This window comes from Lissotriton vulgaris, chromosome 2_1, assembly GCF_964263255.1.
Source record: "Lissotriton vulgaris chromosome 2_1, aLisVul1.2, whole genome shotgun sequence".
NCBI classification, from domain to species: Eukaryota; Metazoa; Chordata; class Amphibia; order Caudata; family Salamandridae; genus Lissotriton; species Lissotriton vulgaris.
Genome location: NC_141687.1, coordinates 1,577,449,900 through 1,577,473,195, shown reverse-complemented (window position 1 = coordinate 1,577,473,195; position 23,296 = coordinate 1,577,449,900). Strand labels below are relative to the sequence as shown.

General features: G+C 48.9%; 1 protein-coding gene across 1 annotated transcript in view; it reads right to left on the bottom strand.

The window, feature by feature from the left end:
- Positions 1–23,296, bottom strand: part of LOC147732930 (speckle-type POZ protein-like A) — a 231,946-nt gene that overhangs the window by 195,645 nt on the left and 13,005 nt on the right. The window contains exon 4 of the mRNA XM_086955102.1: positions 14,974–15,101. Coding sequence (XP_086811228.1) covers positions 14,974–15,101 — 128 coding nt within the window. The remainder of the gene's footprint in view (positions 1–14,973; positions 15,102–23,296) is intronic.

Here is a 23,296-nt window from a genome sequence, read left to right as displayed (position 1 = left end):
ACCACCAGGTTCAAGTCCCACTGGGACATCACGAAAGGAACAGGAGGGAACATATGAGTGATGCCCTTTAAGAATTGGATAACAATCGGGGACTTGAACAAAGAAGGCTGCTCAGGTAGCCTTAAGAAGGTGGAAAGGGCAGAAAGGTAGCCCTTGATAGTGTCCAGAGCAGAGCCCTGCTGGGCAAGAGAAAGAAGGAAGAGGAGAACCTCAAAAAGAGGGGCATTGAGAGGATCCACAGCCTTTGCTGTGCACCATGCCACAAATCTGTTCCACCTGCAGGCGTATACCGACTTTTTGGAGGGACGCCTAGCTGCCAGAATCACAGTACAGACTTCAGGAGGTAAGTCAAATGGCCTCAACTGTCGCCGCTCAATCTCCAAGTATGGAGGTGGAGACTGGACAGGTTCGGGTGGAGGACCGTCCCCTGCTGCTGAGACAGAAGGTCCTCCTGAAGAGGCAGATGAATCGGGGGCTCGACTGACATACTGAGTATCCTGGGATACCAGTACCTTCGTGCCCAGTCCAGAGCCACAAGGATGACTTGGGCCTGGTCGTGTTAGATTTTCTTCAGCACTCTGGGCAGAAGTGGTATAGGGGGAAAGGCGTACAACAGACCACAACTCCACTCGCGACGAAAAGCGTCCCCGAGCGAGTGCCGCCTTGGAAATTCCAACGCGCAGAACTGATGACATTGCGCGTTCTCTTCGGTTGTGAATAGATCTCACCAAGGCTATCCCCACTGCAGAAAGAGGCCTTGCACCACGTCCGAGTTCAGACGTAATTCGTGATCCATCATGCACCGTCGGCTGAGCTCGTCCGCCGTGGCGTTCAGAGAACCTGCCAGGTGTTGAATCACCAGGGTCACCCCCTGATGTTCCAGCCACTGCCAGAGGCGCAGAGCCTCCTGGCAGAGGGTCCAAGACCCCACCGCCCTGTTTGTTGCAGTACCACATGGCAGTGGTGTTGTCCGTGAACACCTGCACTACACTCCCCCAGACAGAGTTGAGGAATGCTTTCAGTGCTAGACAAATCTGCCGCAGCTCCAGAAAGTTGATATGGAGCCGGGACTCCGCCAGAGAACAGAGGCCTCTGATCTCCGCCTCTCCCATGTGGCCTCCCCAGCCCTGGAGGGACGCGTCCATCACAACTACGTGCTCCGGATGGGGAAGGTAGAGGGATCTGCTTCTGACCCAATCGCGGTCCATGAGCCACCACTGCAGCTGTCTCGCAGTGCCCTCCGAGATCCTGACATGGTCAGACAGGTTGCCCTGATGCTGGGCCCACTGAAACTTCAGTTCCCACTGCAGAGCCCGCATCCGCCACCTGGCGTGATGCACCAGAAGGATGCAGGAGGCATCAGCCCCAAAAGCCGCAGCGTCAACCAGACCGAGACCCGGGATAAAGGCTGAAAGATTGGAATCAGAGCCTGAATATCCCGGATCCGCTGTTCGGGAGGATAAACCCAAAACTGCGCCAAGTTGAGGACAGCTCCGATGAAGAGGAGCTTCTGAGAGGGGCACATGTGTGACTTCGGCACGTTGATGGAAAACCCCAGCTGGTGAAGGAGGTCGTCTGGAGGTGGCTGATGTCTGTCTGGGGCGAGCCCGCCTTCAGCAACCAGTCATCGAGGTAGGGGAAGACTGAAACCCCTAACCTGCGCAGATGAGCTGCGACCACCGCCATCACTTTCATGAACACCCGTGGGGCGCTGGTAAGGCCGAAGGGGAGCACGGTAAACTGAAAGTGCTCGTAGCCTACCATGAACCGCAGATAGCGCCGGTGGGCCGGCAGGACGGGGATGTGGAAATAAGCGTCCAGCAAGTCCAACGCTACCATCCAGTCTCCTGGGTCCAGGGCAGCTAAGACCTGAGCCAATGTCAGCATTTTGAATTTCCGGAGGAAGCCGTTGACGTTCCGTAGGTCCAAGATAGGGCGCAGACCCCCTTGCCCTTCTTGGGTACCAGAAAGTAGTGGGAGTAACAACAACACCCTACTTCCGGCCCAGAAACACGCTCGATGGCCCCCTTGGCCAAGAGGGCCATAACTTCCTCTTGCAGAAGTTGCAATTGATCCCCCGACATGCAGTGGTATTGCGGTGGTATGGCTGGAGGGGTCGCCTCGAAGGGGAGGGAGTAGCTCCTTCGGACGATTTGCATCACCCACATGTCGGACGTGACAGTGCGCCAGTGGAAGTGGTGATGGCGAAGCGTGCCCCCCACTGGCGTCACATAGGCCTGAAAGCACGGACTAGGAGGGTTTTGAGGCGGATGCTACAGGGGAAGGTGTGGACTGGCCTCGCCGTTGTTCCGCCCCGCTGCCACGGCAGTTCCCACGGCCGCCACTGCGCTGTGTATTAGTGTGCGGTGCGTGGCTGGCAGCACGTGTGGGAGCACCCCTTGACCATGAAAGGAGCGAAAGGCACCTGTTTGCTGGCGTGGGGCCGAGAGGCCCAAGGACTTGGCAGTAGCCCTGGAGTCCTTAAAACGCTCAAGTGCATGGTCTGCCTTGTCGCCAAAGAGGCAACGGCCATCAAACGGCATGTCCAGAAGGGTAGCCTGGACAACAGCCAAAAAGTTGGCGGTCCTCAGACAGGCGCGGCGTCGAACCGCTACTGTCGTTGCCATCGCTCTGCCTAGTGAGTCCGTGGTTTCCAGCCCACACCGGAAGGAATAGCGTGCCGCAACTCGACCCTCCGCAAGGGCTGAGCGAGTTTAGTCCGGGCCTCCTCCGGACCTTGTGGCAGCACGTCTGCGACCGTGTCCCACAGAGTGTGGATGTAGCGGCCCAAGAGGCATGTGGTATTGACTGACCGCAGCCCCAAACTCAGGGACGAGAACACCTTCTTACCGAATTGCTCGTACCTCTTGGATGCCCGATCGGGCGGAGCCGTTGGGAATGCGGCCTGGGAAGTATAGGCCTGGATAACTAGGCTCCCGGGGGGGGGGTGGGTGGACAAGAAGCAAGGGTCGCCTGGAGCCCGGCGGTAGCGCCTGGCCTTGTTCCTATCTACAGGCTGACCTGCAGCGGGCTTGGACCAAGTGCCCAAAAGAACGTCACACAAGGTGTCATTAAACAGCAGCAGAGGCTCAGCCGAGCTTGCCTGCGGTTTAAGGACCTCAGTGAGTTTAGTCCTCACGGCCGCGACGGGGAGCTCTAGGCCCAATGCCTTGGCCAACCGCGTCAACACTACACTGTAGGCAGCCCCCTCCTCCGTTGCCACGGTTGGAGGGGAGACAAAACCAGTGTCTGACGAAGTGTCCAGTCCACTGGCATCCCCAAGCTCACATGTCCAGCCCTGTTGAGACTGACACTCCTGTGCCAGAGGGTCCACGGACGCCTCCCAATCTCCCTCGTCACCCATCACCTGAAATTCAGGTTCAAAGGATGGGGCCGGTTCGTGGAAGTAAAAGTCTCCATACGACATCGAGAGCGGCGCCCAGCGGCGCCGCTCTGGCGCCAGAACCGAATCAAGGGCAGGATCGGGGACGGTGGTGCCCGTAGGTGGCGCCGGGGGTGACACTCTAGGGGCCGGCGTCAGTGAGGTCATGAGGTCGACCGGCGACGACCCGGATCCGGAACCGGATCCAGTGAGGGCCTGCGGGGCCGGGACCAAAGTCGCCGGCGGCGCCGTGGCCGAACCATCCGACGGCGTTAGAGCCGAAGCACCCGACCCGCTAGGCCCCCCAGCCAAGACCGCTGTGCCCGAAGGCGCCACGGAGCCCGGCGGAGGAGGGAGAAACCTCATGGCCATGAGGTACCGCTCCATCTCCTCTGGCGTCGCTTCGTGCCCAGGGACCCAAGGTATGGGGCAGGTTGCGACGCCCGCAACTCCGTCGGAGCCGCGTGAGTGGTGTCACCCGAACCCGGGGCCGCGTCGCGCGAGCGTCGGGATGGGTCAGAAGAACGAAAAAGCCTTTCCGACCTCTCATGCCTCTTACCTGAGGACCTTGATCCCGAAGACCGATGCTGACTCTCGGAACTACGAGGGGCCAACTGCCGGAGCTCAATCCGCTTGCCGGACCGCTCCTGCCTAGCCTTAGACGTCAGGGCCCGGCAGTCGGAGCAGGTTCGGTCGTCGTTGTCGAGGTCTAGACACTGAAGACACCGGCGATGGGGATCGGTAACCGACATCAGTCGGTTGCACTGGAAACAGGGTTTGAACCCGGGCATCCCTACCGGCACCGTAGGAGTCGAGCGACTCGAGAAAAACAGATTAAAAGATCAAAAAAGTTTAGTCAAAAAGTGACTAAGGGGTAGAGCTTCTCCGGATCTGCGCTAGCTGGCGAGGAAAAAAGAAGAACTGACATCTGCGCGCGAGGGCGGTGTCTAAGTACTCCGGCGACGTCATTCCGGCGCTAATGACGCCGACGACGGACGCGGAGCCGCGGACGACGCCTACCGACGCGCAGGGGTATTGCTACGTAAAAGTTTCCGGATCCAGTCTGATGCATGGGGCTATTCTAAGGTAAAGAATCTATCACTAACGTGTCTCTTTCAGATGTGCGGAATTTCTCACTCGCTAGTTCTTTCTAATCTAAAAAGGCTAATGGGAATGTATATTCTGGGATTTTAAATGTGAAGTTGGTTAATATGTACTTTGATTGTACATATCGTTGCTGCTTGCCTTCTTATTAGATTTTGCATCGCATATATAACCAGCACCGCCTCTCTCCTACCTCCTCCACCGCCGAGGAAGGGGCAACAATGACTGCCAGAATGCAAAAAAAAATATTAAAAAATAGCCGGAAACGCGATAATGAATCCCGCCCCTCCCGGACTGGTGACCGAACTCATGCTTGCCATGGCGATATTTTAGAAAATACGCTTGCGACACCGTATGTCACGTCACCCAGTCCTCGAAAGGCTGGATCACAGCCGGACAAATCATCCGAACACGGGCTTTGTCCAGTGGCAGGCCTCTGTTTAGCGAGGCCGGCCAAAGGAAGAAGGGGTGTGGTTTCATGCCCCTTCTTGCTAACAAGAACTCTCGCCTGGGATAGCGCATGCTCTGCAACGCAGGCTTTGACCTAAAAAAGTAATGGCAAAGCCAATAAGTCTTACCTACGTGAGGTATTATATTTGTCTTTTTTTTTACCCATGTTGTACAGCAGCGCAATTGCTGTGCAGCATGGCTTAACATTTAAAAAGAAGAACAATGGTGTCTCAGGGCTTATTTTCAATTTTATTTATTCCTGGCAGGAGGGCAATATGGACAACAGAGGGTGTGGGGAAAAATAAAGCCATGAAGCAGCGAGCACTGGCTGTGTCATGTCACTTTTTATGGGTGGGTTGAGAGGTAGCAAGGAGGGATGGGAAGACTAAACAGAGGAATGGTAAATAAGTCTTTGAAAGAATACAGATTACTAGAAAATGATTCTATAAATATACAGAAAGATTTTAAGAGGCACAGGATGTTTGTATCCTTACAACTCTGGTTGTCTTTTTTCTTAGAACTTGTCTCACTCCAAAGTAGTTGAGTAAAATGTATTCTACTGCATCACTCCACTGCCAAAGATGTCTTGAATCAAATGCAAACTCCGTAGACATGATTGGGAAATACTAAATTACGATGGAATATCGAAATTGAGTCACTGGAGTTCTTGATAAGATTAGGAATAGGCCCAGAGAGCTAGAGCCAGTAGTGGGTTTATTAAGGCTAGTGCCATCCTCAAAATTCTGAGTACTTTATAGCTTATTGAGGCTAGTGTCGCACTCGACAGCTTGAGTACTTTATAGTTGTGGTTTTGAACTAATGTGCATGTGATAGCAGCATATAAAGTATCTGGATTTGTGAAAGATGGATACCTACGTTCAAAGCCATATTGCCTTTCTGTTTACTGTGAATGTATATTATGATTTAAAACAATAAAACAGGTTTACTAAATATGTGTGTGGGACTCCTTAATTCGGATGCCGGGAGTGGGGCAGCAGTGTGGAGCAGCAGGGTGGCTGCACAACTACTAGCTATTGGGCCAACTGGCACATCCTGCTGCAAATATCTTGAAAGGGATCTGGCACAGTAGGCTGATAGCAGTGGTAGCACAGCATGAAGACTCTGAACTGCAGAGGAGCTCTTTCGATTCTAGGGCCTCATTTATGAAAAGTGACGCATCGCTGCGTGAAAACAGCGGTGAAAACAGCGATGCGTCACTTTTCACTGCGCACCCCTTACGACATTCCTGATGCGTCATATCTAATGTATGACGCATCATGTCGCAAGGAGTTACAGATACGTCAGTATTTCTGACATATCTGTAAGCGCAAAAGTGACGCATTGCTGGAGTGTGTCACAAAAGTGTGACACTCCTGCAATGCGTCCTTTCACATGGGGAAAGCCCCATGTGAAAGGGCTTGCGTCAGTCTTACGCCTGCTGTGAGGCAGGCGCAAGATTTTGCCGCAACAGCGTCCTAAAAGTGACGCAGTGAAATCTCATAGATTTCACTGCGTCACTATTACGAGGCTTTTTGCGGGGGAACGCCCCCTCTGCCTACATTATACCTGACGCAGGTATAATGTGGCGCAGGGGTTTAAAAAGTGACGCATCTACCTAGATGCGTCACTTTTTAAATATGGAGCAACGAGGCGCATTTTTTACACCGCTGGTGCGTCACAAAAAGTGACGCACCGGCGGCGCAAAACTGACGCAAGGCCTCATAAATAAGGGCCCTAGTTTGTAGGTGAGCGACAGCAGTAATCACTGCAGTGCGAACACAGCCACCCCTTTCCCACACCACGAGGCTGGCTGATATCCAGAACGGACAAGGTATGGGAGCTGGCCGAGACAAGGCATTGATCGAATGAGAAGAGCAGTGGTAGTGGGTACCAGCCTCTGCAGCAGCGATGGTGGGGTCAACCCTAAAGATAAGACTGTGGAGAAGACAACAGAGTCGGAGAGGTAGAGTGGTGCAATACAAACAAATAATACGAAAAGTAAAAAAAAAAAAATTGCACTCATGTCAATAAATGAAGTGAACAGCCAGCAGCAGTTTGCTCCTTCCCGGCCCTCATTAAAAAAAAGAGAAAAAATGAAAAACGAGAAGTCAGAAAATGGTGACTGAAAAGTCAAGTCAAGTCAATGTTTCTTTTACAATTAGTTAAAGCCTTAATAAAATTTCATGAAAAAACTTAGAAGCGCATGTTCTTTTTAAATCAAACACCTCAGTCTACATATCGCATCCCTAACCATTCTCCTGTGAAATTGGCGTGGCTCATTTGCTGCACTTGTTCTTTTTTTTGTGATGCTTGGATTTTCCACAATCCCTTAAACTTCAGGGATGTAACATTAATGGCAGCACCCCCACTCTGAAAACGGTTCCAGCGCCACTGGAAGCAGCTGGGCTGAAGCATGGAGCTAGGACAGTATTGCTCAGAGCAGTGTGCATGTGTTGCAAAAATATATGAAATCCGAAAGGCCACACACCAAAAAGGCCTGTCATCCTTCCAGGTAGGTCGCTCCCCCTCTGCACAGCACCGCCTGTGCCCTTTCTCTCCCTCGCTGCCCCCATGTCTCTCTGCTCGATTTTTCCTTCTGCTCCCCTCGCGGCCTTCTGTTGCTTAGCTGCCCCTACATTTCTGTGACCTTTCTGCCCTTTCTTGGGACCTTTCTGCCTCTGTGCCACTCGCTTCCCCCCGTTTTTTTGTGACCTTTCTGTGCTTTTTTGTGACTTTTGACCCTGCTTGCAGGCAGGTCGCCCCCACACCTCTGCTCGTCACCTGACTGCCTGGTTCCTGCCTCCCTGTTGCCTCCTTGTTTCCTGGGTTTTTCCCTCCCCTCTGCCCTGTGCGCCAGTTTCCCCTGCCCCCCCACCGCTCCCAATCGGGCCCTTTCCCGCCGCTGCTTCCCAGCGGCCCCACCCCCCTGCACACCCATTTGCCTCCCCGCTCCCGCCCCCAGCTGCTCCTCCCTCCCAAGTCACCTCATATGCAGGCCGAGAAGCGGCCGCGCGCAGCGGGTGCGCCACTGGCACGTTGAAGGAGCGCCTAAGGCAAGCCCGTCTGTGCCCATCCACGCCTGAACCGCACCCAGTGCCAGAACCACTGGACTCCAAAATCCAATACGATGCCAGCACCCTCCACGCACTCAATGCCAGCCGAAACCACACCTGCTTCCAGGCCGCCCTGAAATGGAGCCACGGACCCTTCTCCTGCCACACTGGCAGCTTCACCTGCAACAGACACACCAAACCTCCAAGGACTGGACCAAACCACCTTCGAAGCATACTCCTCAACACCCGCTCCTCACGCAAGCATGCTGTCGAGCTCTGGGATCTTCTCGACACCTCCGCCCCAGACGTGGCCTTCCTGACCAAGACCTGGTGGAACGACTCCTTGGCGCCCGACATCGCCATAGCCATTCCAGACGGCTACAAGATCACCCGCAGGGATCGCGCCAACGGAATCAGAGGAGGAATAGCCATCGTCCACAAGTCCACCCTCAAGGTCGCCACCCACGCAGACGACACCCTCAACACCGCCAAACACCTGCACTTCCGGATCCACACCATACCCCTTCACAAACCTTAGAGGAACACTCATCTACAGACCCCCCGGACCCTAGGCTCAGTTCGGCAACTCCATCGCAGACCTCGCCAGCACCCACAAACTCGCCTCCACAGACTACAGCCTCCTCGGGGACCTGAACTTCCACCTCGAGAACAACAACGACGCCAACTTCGCCACCCTGATCGACAGCCTCGCCATCCTCGGCCTCAGACAACTCATCACCGCACCCACCCACGCCGCCGGCCACACGTCATCTCCACAGGCTCCCGCGTCGCCTTCGACCACACCACCGAACTCCACTGGACCGACCACCGCGGCATCCATTTCACCTTCAAGAAACCAACCACGCACCACCGCACCCAACAGCTGCCTCGCCACTGCTGAAGCAAAGTCACCGATGACCAGCTGATCAGCTCCCTTGCCAAGAACCCACCCATCGACCCCACCAACCCAGACGCCGCAGCCCGAAACCTCAGACAGTGGATCAACGACTGCCCCAACACCCTCGCCCCGCTCAAGAAACCCTCCAACAGCCACGCCAACAAGAGCATGGCCGGACGAGAACCAATACCGGCCCTGGCAAAGTGCTCGGCCGGTCCCCTGGGGGTGCGACCGAGCTCTTTGTCGGGGACGGTTTTCAGCCGATTTTATTACAGGGCCGATTTTGCAGCTAAAACGGCCCTGTAACAAAAACGGCCCTTTTGGGCCCAAATCCGGACCCCACCCTTGCCGTGCACCGGGGGATTGCGCGGTGCCCGCAACGGCCAGTCCGGTCCTGAACAAGAGACCCACCTGGTTCACAGTCGTGCTCCAGACCGCTAAACGTGCATGCCGGAAACTGGAGAAGACATGGCTCCACGAACGTAAACCGGACACCCGCTCAGCCCACAAGGACGCCACCCGCAGACACCACCAACTCATCAGGTTAGCCAAGAGATCCTCCTTCAAAGAGCGCTTGGATAACAACGCACACGACAGCAAAGAGCTCTTCAGCATTGTAAAGGAACTCTCCAACCCCAGCGCCAACGACATCTCGCTCTCACAAGAGCTGTGCGACTCACTAGCCATCTTCTTCCACCGCAAGATCGCCGACATCCACGACAGCTTCAACACCACGACCGTCCCGACTATGCCAGACTCCACCTCCCCTGTGAACACCACCAGCGCCAACCGCCCGACCTCCTGGTCCAACATAGACAATGAGACACACAAGGTCATTAACTCCATCCACTCAGGATCTCCGTCTAACCCGAGCCCACATCACGTATTCAACAAAGCAGACGCAACCATTGCACCCAAACTACGGAAGGTCATCAACATCTCCTTCGAAATAGCGACATTTCCTGAAAGCTGGAAGCACGGCGATATCAACGCCCTCCTCAAGAAACCCAAAGTGGAACCCAAAGACCTCAAGAACTTGCGGCCCATCTCCCTGCTCCCGCTCCCGCTCCCGGCAAAGGTCATCGAGAAAATCGTCAACATGCAACTGGCCCGCTACCTGGAAAACAACAACAAATTGGACCCATCCCAGTCCGGATTTAGACGAACCCACAGCACCGAGACAGCCCTCATCACTGCCAGACGACATCAGGCACCGACAAGACAATGGCGAAACATCAGCCCTCATCCGCTTGGACCTGTCAGCCGCCGTCTACTCTGTGGACTTTGCGAAGACATTGGGTCTTCTTTATCTTACTGACCGAACTGGGTTCTTCGATGGTAGCATAACATTTGCTTGTTAATACGATCATCTTCGCTTAGGACTACCCGTCCTGCTTGACCCCATATCAGCTTCCATGAACATGTTCTTGGTACTTGTATTCCTGGATATACTCATCCCATTCGTCTTCTGTAATTGGGATACAGCTTAGTTCCTCTTTTAAATACAGTAAGGATTCCTGATTTTTTTAAAATATATTTATGGTTTGTTCCCCGTTTTCTCTGACCCCCCCATCGAGTTGAAATTATTACCGGCAAGGGGATCATTGTTTCCGTCCACTTGGACAAGACCCTGAAGAGTCATAGCTGAATGGGGTTTGACAAAACATGTGTCGGCTGGCTGAGCTCTATGCAAACTTTGCATTAAAAGAAATAAGAACAAGTTGTGGCAAATTTCTTTTGTCCAATTGCATTTGATTTAACAAACATTTTTGTTGATTTATGTGTGCAAAGGTCCTTTAGTTTTTCATGTTTTGTGTTTGGAGTTCCAAACACTAATTGAGGGGTTAGTAAGGTTTCCCCTTGCCTGTTAGCAGCATATTATCTAGTCCTCTATCCACTTAACAACTGCTTATCCTGCAGTGCGCAACTGTTCCTTGTTTACTAAAGCTCTTCCCATTGATATCAATCTTTCAAAAACTTGCCTGAAACACTGATACATTAGGGATGTGTAGACTGCAATTATTGTTGAGCTGAGTAAAATATTATTGAGTTGACAAAAAAAAAACAGAACTGCTTGTTGCCCCACCCCAAATGGGATTTGAACCCGTAACCACGGGCTTAGGAGGCCAGTGTCTTAGCCATTAGGCCACAAGGCTGCTATGCACATCATGAAACTATTGAGCTACTATCCTTCCTTGTGTGCACGCACATGAAGAAATAAAATACCGGGAAACAAAGCGCCACAAAGAGATAAACACTGTACAGCGGCACAATGAGATAAGTGAAATACTGTGGAATAACGGGTGGCAATGGTACTTAGTATAAATGAGATTGCAAAACTCAACGAGGATCGGTTGACATCACAATCCCTAGCAAAACATGAAAGCGCACTTTGTGCTGAAATAAAGTGTGGTGCCAATGTACATCAAATGTATGTGAGTGGCAGCCCGTGAAGCGGGCGCCATGGCAACTAAAAACGAGACATATCGCATTTTCAATGCTTGTTCTTTTTTTCTGAGGTGTCTCCCATGATTCTGCATGGACTACCACTGCTTATCTTTTGTTTTTTCAAAAGTTAGTTTGTTAGCGCTGTAAACGACAGGCGGTATTTTATCCTATGGAACGGTGCTTAATTTTCCGACCTAGTAATGACGAAAAGCTGACTTGGCCCAATCGTGAATTTTACAGGTGTCCGCGGAGAGAGTTAACTCGTTGAGTTGTGTTAGGCAATGCCCAAAGCGAAGCAGTTGCAGCCCACACTCTCAGAGGCTGAGTGGCCTTTTCCCACAAACCCCGGAATCTGGGGCACTTGAGTTTGGGTATGTAGCCCCCAGAGGGCTGCACAGTCAACCATTAGATCCCCTCCCAGTCTGACTTGGAACAGCTGCCCCCAGTTCTGACCTCTTTATCGCAGGGGATAAGCACCTTGTCCGCAATTAGTCACCCAAGTGTTGAAAACGGATTCCCATGCGATGAGTGGGTGAAACTTGCTGCTGGCGCGAGCACTTCAAGTGCATCTAGTCACATCCAGTCAACCCTAATTAAACCGTGCTGGGGTGGTGGCGTCAATTTCCTGTCTGACAAATTACAATGGGTTTCGGGAATCGTTTTTGTGATGGCTTGTGATGAGTGATCGGGCAATTGATTTTATTCCTCTTTTTAATAGCCAGCCCCAAGGACAGCCAGTGTGCTGTTTGAGACATATTTCGGGTATTTGAAGATGTGCACGAGTGTGTTTTTGCCCTGTAGCATTTTTATATGGTGATCATTTCAATGCACATAATAAACCTGCGCAATGTTTTTTTGTGGGTGGGGGGGGTCTTAATCGGAAATGTGGCATGTGTTTCTCACTCCCGTAGGTTTTTTAACAGGCATCTTTGACGTTATTCTGCACCTTCTCTCATTTACTGGAAACTTTAGAAAGCGCTGAATACAAAGATGAACCTATCGAGCGCCCGGACGCCTTTCTCTTGCACGGAAGGCGCCTTTTGAAGCATTAGTGACAGTAAGATGCTGGCTGCACACCCCACTCATCGCTGACAGCCACGCAGACCATGCCAGACGGAGAAAGCCAGCTTGGAAAGGTTGCAATAAGTTTCCTGCCTCAGGATCTCGCAACACCCCCACGCCTCCTCCTTTAAAGGCACAGGCCATAACTATACACTTGAACATTTCAGAACTCGGTGTGTGTGTGTGACCGGCCTCGAAGGTGAAAACCTCTGCTCCCTCGCACCAGAAAAGCACTGAGGTGCGTCAGGGCCTAACTTCCACCCCGCGACCCTTTGGCGCACAGTGTTTCCTGTCAGTAAAGAAACGTGTCTAGAGTCAGGCTCACTTTGTCATGATATTGGAGGGAAGAATATTTTAAGAGAATTTAAGTGTCCCTGTTTGGCAATCTGCGAATTGCAAAAAGATCTGCCAAGTGGCCCTGTATATCTATTGCGACCCCTCAAGTCTCTGGTTTTTGCCAACCTCACTTTACCTGCTGTTTGTTGGGCCTAAGCTTCAAGAATGCTACGTTCTGCGGACTAAAGACCTAGGGCCTGCGGATGGTGTCACGCATTGCATGGAGGTAGGACTGGGGAGGAAAGCTGCTAGAAAAAACAAGCACGGCAGGTCTGCCGGCAGGAGGAGGAGGCGAGTGCGCGCCTCGCACATCAGAAAAGCGTGGGGAAGGGGAGAGAGGAGGGGGCTGGCGCAATTCACTCTCGGGAGCAAGGGGCTGGCGCCCCGATAACTGATAACATTTGGCGCCAGCTGCTCAAACCCGCGAGTGAATAGCCAGACGTAAACGCGTTGCCATTGGAAGTAATGCAACACGTGCACGTTTTTCCCGGGAAAGCTGCATTGATCCCAAGAGGTCTCTTTCCTCTGCAACGCATGCGCGCTGCGGAGGCCGAGACCTAAAAAATGAGTCCTTCCCGTGCAAAATGTGATGAGTCTCTCAAATACCACAGATATTCATTGGGCTTGACCTGATTGAGGGCCCACTAAAGGCTGGCAAGCCCTTATGGGTTGGGGTCCAGGGGCTGTACGGGGCCTGTGATACACCACTGGAGAAGAACAGTACCGCAATACGCTCACTGAGCAGAAGGCAGCAGACAATCTCAGACTGGGCTACGGCAAGCACAACACAAAAACACATTTTAAGTAAATGTGTCAGGCAGCCTTTAGGGAAGGCTGAAGATACCGGTTTATTAGGAAGGTACTGCCGGGAAGATAAATATCAAGACAGGCATTCACTAGATGAACTCCAGTGTGGTGGTTTGGTGGTGAGACACTGAGCAACTGAATGAAAGCACTACATACAGTTGGTGCCATGCAGGGCCAATGACAAGCCTTAGGATTCAAGGTAGGGGTGACAAATGGCCCCAGACACCTTGGCTATTGAGTTTGGGCCTGTGTAAATGGCTGATGAAAGAATGAGCTCGCAGGCTTGATAAGTACAGAACATACTCAATCTGGAGCCAGAAGACATTAAGGGCTTAGCTGCCTAGTCACTGAATCTAAGCCTCCAGTCAGGAGCGTAACAGGGGGAGCACCCAGCTGCAGGGGCCCTCCTCAGCACAGTACTTCGCCCCTTAAACTTTCGTAGCGCCACTGCCTCCAGTACCTCTCTCCCACTACATCCCTCTAGCGCATGAGGGAAATAGAAGCCAGGATGCTCAGGCTCCTGGTTTTTTTGTGGTTGACAAGGCACCCTGGCCCGGCAACATTAAGGCATCTGGTATTTGGGAGAGTAGTAAAGACTGCAGTGTCAACTCTTCTGTCTTGTATTAGAGCAGACTATAAGGCTACAGCAACATTTTCCACTTCATTTTCCTTTACAAAAAGGTTGAGAAAGAAGGCTTTTATTACTTGCTCTATCCTGTTATTTATTAGATTTTAAATTGGCTTGTTTTTTAAATAAAAAATAGAATTTTGCCAATTGTTCAGTTAAATATGATGGTAAAATATGTTTCAAAGAAAAATCTGAGTTTCTAACAAACAAGAAAAAAAATGTGTCTCCTATGAAAAGCGCTACAGAAATAGGGGCATGGCTGGAACTGATCCGTGCTTGAGATTTCAAAGGTGCTTGCCCAGGAGAACGTCAGTTGTTTGGATGCGGCTGGGGAGTCTTGGTGGCCAGTGGAGACTCATTCCTGGTAAATCGTTTTGAACACCTGTGTACAGACCTTAAAGAGAAGTATAATGAGTTGGTGTGAACATCATACCTATGAAGAAACAAAAGCAGAAGGGGCTTGTTGATTGGTCTCAGAAAGAACGATATGTACGTACATCTGTGAAAAAAAATAATTGATGCAGTAAATTCAATCAATTGTAGCCAACTCTGAGGTCGGCCTCTTTAAGCAGTATTAAGGCAACTACGTCGATATCTTCATTAAATGGAAAAACGATTCCAAGAGAAATAATGAAGAGAAGATGGAACAATAGTGAAAAGCAAATGCTGCTTGGACTCAAATATTTATTTTTTCATAGGAAATTCTACCTACAGTTAAGTTACATTTTAAATACCCATAGCATAACAGTCATAGTCCTGCTAAATGTGAAATTAAAAAAGTATATTTATTGATACCACAGCCTACCTCACAGAAGAGTGTAAGTGTGTCACTAGGCAAAAGTTCATTAGCTTCATCAGTCAAAACTTCATGTCGAATGAATTTTTTAAAACCCCAGTCTTTGCCTTGCACAAATCGATATGCCCTTTGGCTTTCTGTTTAAAAGAAGAAACAACAGATGTAAAACTAAGGAGATGAAAAAACATCTACTTTAAGACAAGTACAATGTATCATATTTGGATCTGCATAAACAGACACTGAACCTCATTCTTGAACATTTTGCCGACCTCCACGCTCAAAAACATTCCATTTACGGGTGCATCAACATGATCATTAAAATAGCTTTATTTAGTAGCACAAACCCACATTTCTAATTCAGTGCACTTGTAAACAAGTAGACTAAACCAAAACTTAAAGTTCAGCTAATGTGCTGGATTTTAAATAACTCCTCACCTCATTCTATACTATTTACAGTAGTGATGTCCCATCTCACTCCAGGCACCCCTTACAAGAAATGTTTTTGCATAATATAAGCATCACCACCTTTCACTATTAAAAGGGACCCCGACACTAGCATAACAAACCTTGAGGGGGCCCCACTGCAAGGTACATGGAGGGCCTCTACAGACTTAATCAGGAGCTCTCGGCACGAGTACTGTGCTGTGGGGGCCCCTAGAGCTCCCCCGCCCCGCACGTGCTGCGGGGGCCTGTGATACGCCACTGGGACCTGGTACCATAGCCAGGCATGCAACACCCATTCGGCTCAGTGGGCTTCAGCCCCCCCAAAACCACCCCCCACCCCCCGTCGTGTGTGTCAGCCCGGTCGGAGACAGCTTCGCGGGCTGGCGAGCATTTAATTGCAGCCGCACCCGAGTACTTAACAGGTCTTTAAAAGGCCATTTACTTGTAAATGAGTCTTTTGTTGTGTGTTCACCCCTTCTTACTGGCTGTAACAAGAACAACAGCTTCTCTGTCTATGGTTTAACCCCTTCCATGCTGATGACGAACCCCAGCCGTCATGCACTACGGTGCTCGTGTGCTGATGATGGCTGGGGTGCGTCACAGCCCGCCCCTGTTCGTGTTGTTTACAGCACACCAGGGGAATCGCGGCCGCATGGAAGGGGTTAAAGAATTAGCCCCCCCCCCCAAAATTTGGCTCTAGTTGCCCGCCTCCCATAGACACATCCTGTTTTTCTTACTTTGTGTATCTTTCGAGTCCACTTCCGTGCTCAGTGCTAGGGCCCATGGTATTTCTTCTGTATGGAGTTTGGCCCGTTTTTTCTTAATGTCAAATATTTTCTTTAGTTTATGGGGTAATTAGGTCCCGTGTTTTTCCAATATAGTTACCTTTTTCAATGCGGTGTGGTTGGCCCCCATTATGCAGGAAGCAGTGGCCGGGTCCTGCGGTCTGTGGAACCCGCGTGGTCCAGTTTAAGGTTGCTGTTCTTCCGGGAACAAAAAAAAACTTGAATTTGCAGTGTACATCCCGGGTCCCTTTGTTTAGGTGGTAGTGTGCTCTTATCTTTGCAATTAAGGGAAGGGGGGGGGGGGGGGGGTTCTATTATTGGCTGAACAGTATGTGGGTCAATTCCTGAAGATTTATCAACGTAGTGTGCTGTATTCCAGCGCCGGAGGGAGACTAGAACTATTAAACTACATTAAATGGTACTTTCTATGTGAGATTTGTTTAAATAAAGTGGGGGAAAAAATTGCACTAGAATCGTCTCCTTACTTTCTATTGTCCAAATGAGTCGAGTAGTTACTTTCAATGTTTTAAAGGGTGACCATGGTTCAGCAGAAAAAATTACAAAGAAAAGAAAAGAGCGAGACAATATGAGCTGTGTTTGAAAAAGATGTATTAAATAGGTACATTCTAGTGTTATTTATTTTTCTGGCAAGAGACATTGAAAACATAAACAAATAAATAAATAAATAGGTAGTGCAGCGCATTATGGTGAAGCAAAGGGAAAAGCGCAGACACCCATCTCCTTCACCCTCGTAGGGAAGGGCCTTGACTGATTCAAGAAGGAACCATTCAAAGAAAGGGACTCTGGGCATGGTTTATAGCGTTTCCAAAAAGCAGCTAGATAAGTACATTTCTGTGGCATTTACCAGACAACAGGAAGGTCAAGGGGTAGGCATTCCTCTCCCAGGAATGAGTGTTCTCAGATGTGCTAATCATCCCCTTCTTTAGTCTCCTAGTTATGGCACAGATGTATCTGATACAGGAGCATCTAGCGGGAGATACCTTATGAAAGATTAAATAAAAAGTCTGAGGTCCTAGATTTCCTATAATAAGAGCAAGCCTCTACCAGTGGGGTTTGTTATAGACAGTTCAACCAACTACTTTTTCACAGTTTTCCTATAAATTCTGCAGAATCGGCGCTCCTGAAGTGGAAATAGAAGGATCTGGGAAAAACCTCTGTCCCTAGGTTCATGGAGAGACGTTATCCTTTGATGAAATGTGGGAATGCATCTCCTTCAGAAGTGAACCATCGATCCCTTACTTACCAATCTTGAGGGATAATCAGCTAAAATACCTTCTGAGAAGGTGGCAATTTCAGACCCTGTTTTCAAGAAAAAAGAGACTTTAACCAGGGGGCATTCTGGTTTAAATCTTGGGATGAGGGTGGACGTTTGTTCTTTTTATACTTCCCAATCAATGGACAGGGAAGATGTCTCGCTATTGGGAGCAAAAGAATCACGAGCCACGTACCTGTCTGATATACCATTTCATAACATAAAAGTGTCTGTAATTTGCAACACGTGAGATGATGGCTGCAAAGAAGCACCTGTACCTGAAATGTACTTGGTAAAAATGCCATTCTAAGTAAAGAAACTCTTTTAGGAAGAGATTGAGTAAATATTTTAAATATAAATACGCACTAAAAACGCACTAAACCTTTCAAGTTAGAATTAAAGGGGTTTGTAAAGAATAGAAAGCTTTACTATTGATCAAGAAACAGGAGATGTGAGCCTTCATCCAACAGAAGTCAGTTTCAACCCAAGTCTGCGGGCTGAAATTTAAAGAATTCCAAGGCGTAAAATATGTTTTACTAAGAGTGGAGATTCAGTGGAGATCATGCCTCTTTTCCAAAAAATTGCAGAATTCATTCTAGGGCTATTGAGTACTACAGACAGCGTCTCTGGGATACTCAGAGTTTATCGATCATCCTCCAGACAATCGCTTTCTCTAAACTCCTCATCCTAAGATCTGACAGACGAGACGAGCACTATGGGGAAATATCTTGATGTTCGGGTAGAAGAGGGTTGTAATTCCTGTACCACCTTAGGAGAAAAGTCTAAGTTGGTATTTCCCTTTGCTCCTTGTAAAGACGTCTTCTGGGAAGTATCGACTAATCAAACACTTAAAGAATCTGAATGTGTTTAAAGAACAGTCCAGTTCAATATGAAAGCATGTTATTTTGTGGGTTCAGAGCAGAGACTTTCTGGCAAACTTGGATCTCCAGGATACTTCTGTACACATTCCAATAAGGGTGGAATACCAAAAATATTTGAGGTTTGCAATGTGGGAGTCCTTAGTAGTTTCACGTACTACCTTTTGGTGGTTTACCAATGTTTTAGCTCCAGTGGTTGTCAATCTAAATGAGAAGAGCAGTCATGTCTAGCCATAACTGGAAAATCTCTTGATGGTCTCCCATTCTCTAGAGAGACTACTTAGGGTCACAAAGCCAGTAGTAGACATTTCTAATCTCAAAATGTCAAGTTCTGAGCCCTCTCAAAGCCTCCCCCTACATAGGAGCTTGGTTATGAACAGATGTGAATTCATTTGTCTTTCTCTGGAAAGAGGTACAAACTGGTACAGAGACTTTCGGATTATCTTGTGAGGACCAGGCTATGGTAGGTGTATTACCCTTCAGTTTTAAGAGGCTTTTCCAAATATTTGACTTTCTTTTGAGAATTGATTTTTTACATTTTCTTTCATGAGACATGTTTGTTTGTGTTCCCGTGGGTTTGATGACATTTGGGTCTTCTGGTTCTGACTAAAACTTCAATTTCCCTATGGCTGGTGCTTGGCAACCTGGAGTGGAGAGTGTCACTCCCTCCTCAATCTACTGTGGTACTGACAAGAGATGCCAGCAAGAAAGGTTGGGGTGCTGTACTGTGCTCACAGACTGCTCAGGGTCTTTGGTTAAGCCACGAGAAGGGCCACTCCTTAAATTGGAGGGAACATAGGTGGTCTGGAAGACCTTTAAGTTGTTTCACTATGTGAGCCTACATTAAAGTAAAGACGGACAATTTAGTGGCTATGTCCTATCTGAACAGAAAGTTTTGGAAAGGGTCATGCTCACCAAATCAACGGGTTCGGATAATAATGGATTGAGCAGTACAGAATTTTTGTCTCTCAAATAAATACATGTTCAGGGCAAAAGCAACATTTTGGCTGACTCTCTTAGCAGAGTGTTTCCCTCGTCTCAGAACTTAGGGAATTCAGGATGCTTCAGGAAATTTGAGCTTCAGCACACTAGTGATAGACCTCTCTTCTGAACAATACAATGCTCTTCTTCACCTCTTTTGTTCAAAGATCATCTAGCAGTGAGGGCCAGTGTGTTGACTTGCCAATGGCACTATTGAATTCATTTAATCAGATTCCACAAATCCCCTAGCTAGTAGCAAAAATATAAAGGAAGAGGGAAGATGTTATACTGATATGTCTTCTTTAGCCTCAGAGACATTGGTTGCTGCTACTCGGGGAAATGTTGGATGGTGAGATATGGTTTCTTCCTCTCACTGTCAATCCAACTCGCCGGAATTGCGAATCCTCAGGAAAAGATGTAAGAGGCTGGAGAGGACTTGGAGAAAAAATTGGGGGGTGGCTAGCCGGGATGAATATCGCGCTGCAATCAGAGCATATAAAAATGCCCTTCGCAGTGCTAAGGCTCAATTTTTTGAGGAAAGAATAAAAAGTTCCTCCAACTCGTCGAGAGAGACGTTTAAAGTGGTAAAGGAACTCCTTAAAATTCCGGAGCCCCCGCTGATCCAAGATAATCCAGCTGAGAAGTGTAGGGAGCTAGCGGAGTACTTCCATTTAAAAATAGAGAACATCATAGGTGAGTTGCCTCAAGTCGCGCAGACTGCAAATACAGGCAATCAGATAGGAGGAGATTGTGCCCGTTTGGACACCTTTGGTCCAATCCCTGTAGCAGAGGTCGCAAAGGAGCTAGGATCCATGAAGAGTGGTTCCCCTGGGGACCCAGCCCCAATGAGATTTCTGAAACAGGTGACATCTGTTGTTGCGGCCCCATTACGAACCTGATTAATACATCTCTTGCCCAGGGTGTGGTGCCGCCGAGCTGGAAAAGAGCAGTTGTAAAGGCTCTCCTGAAGAAACCCAATCTGGATTCATCAGATTTGGCAAACTTCAGGCCCATCTCTCTGCTGCCAGGTCTTGGTAAGATCGCAGAAAGATTGGTCAACCATCGTCTGTCTGACTTTCTGGAATCCAACGGTTCGCTGCGAGAGTCACAAACGGGTTTTCGGCCAGGGCAGGGCACAGACACCGCCCGATTGGCAGTTGTTGAGGAAGCAAGGAGCATTCTGGATTCAGGAGGGTCAGTGGCAGTGATCCTCCTGGACCTCAGTGCTGCCGTTGACACTGTAAACCATCAAGTGCTGATCCAACGGCTGTCCAATGTGGGGGTCGCAGGAGTGGAGTTGCAGTGGCTTAGGTAATTTTTGTGCGGCCGCACTTATCAGGTCTGGGAAAGCAGCGAGCGGTCTACATCTATTCCCCTCCAGTGCGGTGTGCCACAGGGCTCTTCGTTGAGCCGCGCGTTGTTTAACGTCTATATGGCCCCCCTGGAGGATGTGGTTGCCCCATTTGGGGTAAAAATTGTCAGCTGATGATACCCAGCTGGTGGTTGCATTATCCCAATTGGTGAAGAACCCAGACTCGCTGCACCTATGCCTGACCAATGTACACACTTGGATGTGCGAATCGTCGCTCAAATTAAAGGGTTCTAAGACCGAGATAATGCTGCTAGGGCACAAGATTCCCTCACTTCCCTCGACCATCTTGCCTAGTTGCCTGGGTGAGCTCCCCAGCCCCAGGCAGGAGATCAAGAGCTTGGGGGTCTGGTTGGAGCAAGATCTTTCCTTTAAAACCCAGGCTAAGAAAACGGCAGGGATCTGTTTTGGGCTCCTCCGCTCAGCCCGCAAAGTTCTGCCTCTCCTCCCTTTGACATCGAGGAAGTTACTCATTCAGGGGCTAATTATCTCAAGGCTCGACTACTGTAATGCCATATTCCTTGGCGCCCCGGAAACCACGTTCAGCCACTTGCAGCAGGTGCAAAACGCCGCGGCTAGGTTGCTGACGAATGCGCCAAGGAGGCAATCAGCTAAGCCTGCCCTGAAAACATTGCATTGGCTCCCGGTGCAAGAGAGGGTTAAGTTTAAAGCCCTCTGCACAGCCCATACAATCCTTCAGGGGAAAGGATCCCCTTCCTTAAGGAAGTTAGTGGTGCCCTATAAAGCAAACAGAGCGCTTCGTTCTGATCAGAAATTTCTGCTTCAGGTCCCCAGAGTTCATAAGGCCCGTACTGGGGGCAGAAGATTTTCGGTTCATACAGCCACTCTCTGGAATGCGCTTCCACTGAAAATGCGTTTAGAGACCTGCACCCTTCGTTTTTGGAAACTTCTGAAGACATACCTCTTCCCGTCTTAAATGCTAGATCTGGCTTTGTAGTGTGTCGATTGCTGCCTGGACAAGCGCTGGGATGCCCAAGGGTAACCACGTGGTATATAAGATTCAAATAAATAAAATAAAAAATAGATTCAATTCTCTCTACACCTAATTTGCTTCTTGTCGATTTTCAGACATTAAGATTAGTGGGTTAGAGGTTGAAAGGGAAGAGCTTAGGTGGTTAAGATTGTCTGTTTCTTTGGTGGAGTCTATCCAGGACTCTAGAAGGAATTCCACTTGTGAAGCACATGTCCATCATTGGGCTTCCTTTTGAAAATGGTGAATGGACAAATGCTTTACTCCACCTCTTCGTTCCACAGAAATAAAACTGCAACTTTTGTAATTGTGTTTTGATAAGGGTTAGTTGTTTGCCACTCTGAAACTGCAATGGCCAGTTATTAGGGCCTTCTGGTCTCCTTGGGATTCTCTGGTTGTGAATAAAGATTGGAGTTCATGACTTTAAGAGTATTGGCCTGCTGAAGGCTTAAAATAAGGAACTTGTTTCCTGTATGGGGCCTGCTTTTAGTGTTAGATTCTCTACAAAATGCCTTTAAAAGATGTTTCCCTAAAATCATTGACTCTTAAGGTTGTGCTTTTGGTAGGTATTATCACTGCTAGGAGACTAGGAGAATGGATAACTTTGAAATTAAATCCATTTATCTTAGAATTTTTTAGTTTTAAGATTGGGACAACAATTTTTGCCTAAGGTAATCTTGGTGTTTCACATATCTCAGGAGATAATTCTTCCGGTACTTTCCTCTTCTTCTGTTTTTGAGGGCAAGGTGTCTGAACAGCCTGGATCAACCTTTCAGCTGACTAGAATAAGAGTGAGGCCCTTTTTGCAGACTTTACTCAAGCCAATGAGGGGAGGGAAGTCTTACCTTTCAACCCTAAATTGATGGGTTAACAAGGTGATTTTCAATCTCTTATTGTAGGGCTGGTCTCAAGCTTCCTGGAGACATACAAGCTTGTTCAACAAGAGGGATGGCAGCTTCATGGGTGGAAAGAGCAGCTGTGTCTATTACTGAGATTTGTTTGGCAGCAACCTACCCAGGTCAGCCCACATACGATGACGATTACAGAATAAAAATTAGCCCTGGAGTCTGAGGTGAAATTTGTAACGACTAATCTAGGTTTAAAAATGTTTTCATAAAGCTCCATCAAATTGTACAATTATGTATTTTGCTTTATTAAATGTGGTTTACATGAACCCTACCAACTTGGTTTCCCTTTTTTTGCGCTGCTTTGGTATTCTTGTAAATACTACATAAAGGAACGAGAAATGAGATTAGGAGGTAATTTTTGGATTACTTACCGGTAATAGTAAGTAATGCATTGAGACATGTAGAATCAGAGTAATGTAGAAATTAAGATTTTTGGTTTACAGAGTATGACCCGCTCATGATGTCTAGTGTTCAAACTCCTAACAGTTTTCCCACTCACCAGATCGTTTTTGCCCCGGTGAAATACCTGTGGGTGTCTGGATCAGGAACACTGTAAAACCAGAAGGGAGAGGTCCTAGGCGTGATATCACATAAGATTAACATTAGCTTTAACAATGAGAACACAATCACTAGCATGCAAAGAATGTGTGGCGGAAGTAGCAGTGTTTTGGTTTCAGGGGTGATCAGAGATATAAACATGCTT